This window comes from Vespula pensylvanica, chromosome 7, assembly GCF_014466175.1.
Source record: "Vespula pensylvanica isolate Volc-1 chromosome 7, ASM1446617v1, whole genome shotgun sequence".
Taxonomy (NCBI): Eukaryota; Metazoa; Arthropoda; class Insecta; order Hymenoptera; family Vespidae; genus Vespula; species Vespula pensylvanica.
This window is the reverse complement of record NC_057691.1, coordinates 1,239,215-1,246,395: the sequence shown is the minus strand read 5'-3', so window position 1 is coordinate 1,246,395 and position 7,181 is coordinate 1,239,215. Positions and strand designations below refer to the sequence as shown.

At 27.7% G+C, this 7,181-nt stretch overlaps 1 protein-coding gene across 14 annotated transcripts in view; it reads left to right on the top strand.

Annotated features, from left to right (window-relative positions):
* Positions 1-7,181, top strand: part of LOC122630527 (TLD domain-containing protein 2) — a 198,376-nt gene that overhangs the window by 146,799 nt on the left and 44,396 nt on the right. For all 14 annotated transcript variants that reach the window (XM_043815109.1, XM_043815107.1, XM_043815106.1 and 11 more), the window contains one exon: positions 38-126. In XM_043815109.1, coding sequence (XP_043671044.1) covers positions 38-126 — 89 coding nt within the window. The remainder of the gene's footprint in view (positions 1-37; positions 127-7,181) is intronic.

Sequence of the window (7,181 nt, the reverse complement as noted above, 5' to 3'; positions counted from 1 at the left end):
TAATAATAATAATTTAATTTTTTTATGTATATTTCAGATTCCGATAATGAGAGCAAAGATGGTTCTACGACACAAGAAAAAAGACATGGTCGCATTTCTCAACCAAACAACACTATCGCGTACACGGTGAGTCCCTTATTGTATTTTTATTTTATTTTACTTTTTTCTTTTTATATAATCGTGTAATTTATAAAATATAAAATCATAAGACACGTTCCTCGTTATTGAATCAATCGGACGATCGACGATGTCGAGCGTACGATTAGAAGCCAAGGAGAATTATCCTAACCTTTGCTCTGCAGTCGTGAACTTTTCTTACGGTTTTATACGCACTCCTGCATATTCTTCATCGTACGATTCTCGTTAAACGTATAATCGAAATATCTGACAAACATTTTAAACTCAAAGGAGATTAAAAATTAACACAAAAATTATTAATCAATTGTTGAACATTATATGTTAAATTAAGAAAATTTAATTTTTACATTCAAAAATAAAGAAAAACTATATATATATATACTTTTTAAAGGAATTAAATATATATCATTAAAAAGATAATAATATATTCGGATGGACATCTTTCATCACGTCGTATTATTATTGTTACTACTATATTACTTTACTTGATTTAATCGTTGTTCTTCTACTTTCAAATCAATCACGAATTCTATAAAATGCTTCCATCAATTATTTCATAAATATCAGTCTCTTCCTAAAAAGAAATGATATTCTGATCTAATGATAATACGTACTATAGCTGAAAATCGGTTGTTCCAAGTAATATTATGACAGTTTTTGCTGAAGTACTTAAAAATTACATCCCGAGAAATATATTATTAGAATCTGATCTTTCCAAAATTGAAATTCTAATAGCTACTATTGATGTGGCATAATTTAATGCTTATATATTATTGAATCTATCATCTTAATCTATGAAATTAGAAAAGATAATTAAGAGACTTCCCCATTTATATTAACAAATTCTCATAAAGTTCAATTCTAAAGGAAAACATAACCAATAAGTTCTTAGTTCGTCTTTCTCATATCCCGAAATATCCAGACGCTGTAAATTATCTAAGACAGGTTAGGTTATAAATCTCTTACTTAGATTATATTACATCTAAAAGTTTCTCGCCTGCAATAGCCAAATTCTTCTCTATGATGAGAAAATATGAAATACATGATGTGCCATAATATATTGCTGGATATCTTCATCTTAATCCAGTAATGGTCAATCCTTACCTAAAAGCTTTGAAGTGATGTGTAGTCTCCTTTTAGATCCGTGTGGAAAAGTTATAAAAACCTAAAGACTAATTTTACGGCTCTCAGTAATAAGATGATTAATTTAATGAACAAAGTAAGCTTATATTATATTACAAAGTACGCGAGGCGTCGATAAAATTGGCAAAAGAAGTCGCTCATGGCTCTAAAAGTTCGTCTACTATTCAGAGTCCCTTGGAAGAGATTGTAGTTAAATCCAAAATTAGATTTGTTAGCAATGGGGCAATCTAAATCACCGGTACTTTGCCAAGTTCAAGATCTGGTTCACAAAGTTTTTTAGTTGAGAAAATTAGGTTAGAGGAAGATGAAGTATATATACAGCCTTATTTACTAAAGATAGCAGAGATAAATAATAATCTTTATTTCATCTTCCTTCTATAATTTCTGAACTTGAAAATATTAGATCAACTATAACTAAGATAATGATATATTCCTAACAAAACAAAACAGTAGATACTTGATTTGTCGATAATGATACATATAATTCTTATATATACATTTATGCAAACACATACACACACACACATTATACATTATCATTAATATATTATAGAATATATACATATAACTTAATTACCATTACGAACGTTCGAAATCATGAATACGTATATAAATTTACTAAAAACGTTGTTAACGTTTGTAGGTTATATTACTAACTTGATGCTTATATTAGTATGCGAATTAATAATCCGATATATTTTATGCGGATAAACGTATATACGTGTATATATTATATTTATATTATATATGTAGATATTATACTTAAAGATTCTGATTTGTATTCTTGATTGAATAATTCCTTTGGAGAGTACGCAGGAAACACGTCTGCCATCTTGATACGTACGATACGAACTGTTTTGTAAGGTCGAAGTACTGGCCTGGCCTATAATATGTGTGTATGTATATATGTACACATACCTGATATCTAAAGAGTAGTTTCGTAGGCCATTCAGAAGGACGATTCATCATTGTTTTGCTTTTGCGTATTACCAATCGAATGGAATTCAAAATTCGTGGAATATAACCTAAATTCTCGGAGATCTGGATTCCTCGAATGTAAACAATATTTGATGGTTGGAAGCTTGAAATAGATCGATTATCTTATGTGTAACGAGAACAAAGAAAAATGTAATAGAATTTTAATAGAATTTTTGAACACGCTTTATAGTAATAATTTATATATATATATATATATATATATATATATATATATATATAAAACAAAACTTCTTTATTAAAACTAATAAATTTTAATACTCAAACGTGAAAATCATTGAAAATAAGTGATTTGTTTTTAAATAATTTTTAAATGTTGATTAATAGCATTGATCGTATCATCTTTCGTAGATGAAAATGACTTTTTTTTTACAAGATACTGAAAGTATATTAAAAAAATAAAAAATATTATTAATCTCAAACGATTGGTTTTGGAATGATTTTTGAAGTTTGTTATATTTTATCTAAAAGATTAGACAATTTCTGTTCGAAATATTTCCTTCTGTTCACAAAAAAAGAAAAAGAAAAATTTATTTAGATGAAATGTGTTCGGACATTTTATTCTGAATATCTCTATTATCCTCGGAGAAAAGAAAAATATACGGAGATCATTTTTTCTTGGCTTTATATTTGTACTTTATCGATAATCAAAAATTTTATTTATTCGACAGAAGGATATTTTCGTTTTAGAATTCTCAGTTTTTCCGGTATAAGAAAATAAACAAAAAATCTCGAGAAGTTACTAATATGTTTCGAGATATGACAATGTAAGCTTGAAATATATTCCGAAACGAAAAGCATAACGGAGAAAAGATTTTCTATATTAGTATGATATATATATAAAATGATTATATTTTACTATATCGATAGTATAATTGTGTTGTACTATACCATATTAATAATATAATTATATTATACTATATTATACTAGTGATATAATAATACTATTACACAAATATGAATATAAAAAAATAAATAAGAAAAATATAAAATTATAATATTATTTATACTAGCATAATTAAACTTGTGTATGTGTATGTGTGTATACATTTACATTTTACAGTATACTATAATTTTTATTATAATTTTCATATTATATAACTTATTAGACATAACAAAAAATTGGGTCATATAAGATTAAAGTAATTATATTTATTACTTCGACAGATTAATTCTGTGTTTTCTTATATAAAAACTCGGTCGTAAAAGATTAACGTAATTACATTTATTACTTTGACAGATTAATTATATATTTTCTTATATAATAAAAAAAAAAAAAAAAAAAACAGATCAAATTTTTAAAGTATCGTTAAATTATCAAACGAAAAGATACTTCAATATTTAGATAATATATATATATATATATTTAAAAAGAAATAGATATTTATATCTTATTTCATATTAGATGAAATTTATTCTATCATTTACATAATGTAAAATCGAATTCATGATTCTTGAAAAGAAGGACGATTTTATTTTACGGTTTTCATCTGAATGAAAATCTAACGCCAAGAAAAGACACGTTATACCTATCGGACATGTATTATGCAACACAAAGAAAATATTTTCTTCGGTTTCATCTCGATCCAGATTTTTCTTTAACACATACCTCATAAAGAAACTACTTACATAGTAATATGCAACAATGTACAGTTTTCCGATGAACGAAAGAATCAAAAGTTCTCTCTCGAATCGTTCGTATAAATAATGTTTCATGATACGTTTTTTACTCTTTTTTATTTCTTGAATAATACCGTTCAGTAATATCTACCATTTAAATTGCATAATATCATTATCAATATGATAAATTATATATTATAATACATATAAATAAAATATATATATGTATATATAATGTGGCATTAATTAAATCATAATAATAATAATAATAATAATAATAATAATAATAATAATAATAATAATAATAATAAAACTTTTCCAAAAATGTCGATATTTCGTTATAATATCACGGAAAATTGATGTATTATATACATCAATATATTATATAATTATTATCAATTTGATAAATTCGAGTCGTTCGAAATGCTAATTAAAAACTGATGATACGATTTATTTGTTATATTCTTTTTTCTTTTTCTTTTTCCGAATTCGAACAATAGGCCGGGCCAATCGATGCAGAATTTTGAGGTTAATTAGTGTGTTAAGCGAGGCTGAGATTTAACGCAACTAACACCATCGCCTGGTCTTATTGTAGCATATAACGGTATCGTAATCGCCATTACTCGTGTATAATCCCCGTGTTACTCTATAATCACGATCAGGATGCTCCCTGAACAATTAAGAGCAGCTTATCCAGTCTGTTTCGGTCCCTTTCACCTCGTTGATCGATTAATGTCTCTAATCTGGTGATTCCTCTTATCTTCCGCGAGCCGTGAAGCTGGATATCTTTAGTCAATATCGACTATATTTGTAAATGGTTTGCTTAATAAATATTAATCAAAATTTTCGGTAAAAGAAAATATATAATGTATATTTAATATATATTTAATATAAATATATAGTATAAATATAATAATAATTTTATTATATATAGTTTTATATATATATAATAAAGTTATAATGTATTATCTATATTTAATATTCGAAAACATTCGTGTTAGATAATCAAATGAAATTAATTATTATTTCTTCGGACAAATACGAATTAATAATTCGATTTTAATAAAATAGGAATATCGAAGTAAAACGCTCGCGTTATAGCTTTGTTAACATTATTTAATATATTTTAATGAAACACGGAGAAACGTTGGAGAACGAAATAATGGAGCACAAAATGATGCTTTACCGTTTCTCATTTACACGTACTTATTTATATACCAACATCCATAAATTCATTAGTCGAGATATCTTTCGTCTATTTTCAAGAGAAATTTAATATTTCACTAGACACATGTACGCTTGCATCCCCTCCGAACAAACACCAATTATGTGGGAACTAAACTTTTTTACTCAAAATTAAAAAAGTAAAAAAAGGGAAGGAGAGAGAAAAAAGAAAAAAGACAAGAAAAAAAAGGAATAGTTCACGCTTGCAATTACGAAAAACAAAGCAGATTATGTTATTTAGTGATATATTTTCGCTATTTAGTATATATTTCGCGTAGCAAAGCATACTAATCGAGATTTGTGTTTGCCCAACGTAAATACGTAACATATATATACGTCATATATGCACTTGTAACATACATATATATAACGTGTATGCATATACGTATGTATACTGGTTGATTACAAAGTTAACAGTCAACTGAATATCTCATTTATTAAAAATAATAAAAATATATAGATCGAATCGAAAAATGATCAAGTAGAATGTTTTAGTAATACGAAATATAAAAAAAAAAAACTCAACAGTTCTGCTTAAATCGAAAGTTTAATGCTTTTTAATTTTTCTCTCTTTTTAATTATCTCTTAATTTATAATCAATCTTCTATACATATATATACTCTTATACAATACACGCATATGTACATATGTCGCATATAAGCGAGCGTGTACACGCATATACACATATATATGCATGGTTAAGACTCACTGAATACCACGAATATCTCGAGGAGCTATGCACGCAGAACGTTAATTAACGCATACACACATACACAGACACAAACATAAATGCATACGTACATACATAGATATATTTATATATTAAATGCATTTAAACCTTGAAACTCTTAGTCGAGCGGCTGAAATATAATATACGAGCTGACCTACTGAGCAAAATAAGAAAAAGAAAAAGAAGGAGAAGGAGAAAAAGATTAGGAGAAGGTGGTTATATATCGGCTGTTGGAAAGAAAGAAAGAAAGAAAGAAAGAAAGAGAGAGAGAGAGAGAGAGAGAAAGGATGATAAGCTCGTGGCAAGGGCTAAGGGAGGGGGAGGAAGAGAGGCGCAAGAAGTGAAATTGGGACGATCGTAGCTTTTCTTGCTTTTCTTTTGTCGAATAGAAGTCCCTCCTTACCACCCCTTAGTGTACTCGACGAAAACCACCCTTTATAGCTCCACCGAGGATCGCCTGAGTAAGGAACGAGGAGATGTCGTACCTTAAATAAAAAAAGAAAAAAAGTAAAAAAAGAAAAAAGACGCAAAAAGTGAAACAATGGCGACGGCCGGTATCTAGCTAGGCTCTACTTCCTTTTCATCTCTCGTTACAGAAAACATCATCCCTCTTCTATTTCTCCTTTCTCTTACTTTCTTCTCATCAATTCGAACTAGGGACTCTTTTACTACCCGGATATTTGAGTATTCGAGTACTATATTTAAGACCCTAAAATATCCGTAAATCCATGCAATAGTAAAGAGCTTTTACTATAAGGATATCCTAGTGCTCGAGCTATAAAATCAAGGTTAGGATATATCCGTAGATCCTGAGCAATAATAAAATCTAACCTTCTCTCTCTCTCTCTCTCTCTCTCTCTCTCTCTCTATCTATCTATCTATCTATCTATCTATCTATCTCTTTATCTATCTATCTATCTCTATATTTCTTTCTCTAATTTCTATTACTATCTATTTTTATAGTAACAATAAAATCTGTCTAACTTCTCTCTCTCTCTCTCTCTCTCGTTTTCTCTTTCTCTCTTTCTTTGTCTTTATCGCTCTATCTTACATTTTACGAGTATCTTATATTAAAAATAGCGTAGAGTAAAGCGTATATAGTAAAATTCTAGGTTAAATCAAATCGAATTTATTAATATACGATTTAAACGACAATATCATTATTCTCGTAAATAATAAAGCTCGAAGTTAATAAAGAAACGAAGTTCATAATGATTTCAAAGATAATAATTTGTCTTTAAATGTTGTACGAAGCTTCTTTTTAAACGATTAATGGATACTTTTGCGACGACAAAAATGAAAAAAGAATAACGAAAGTAATGGCGAACTT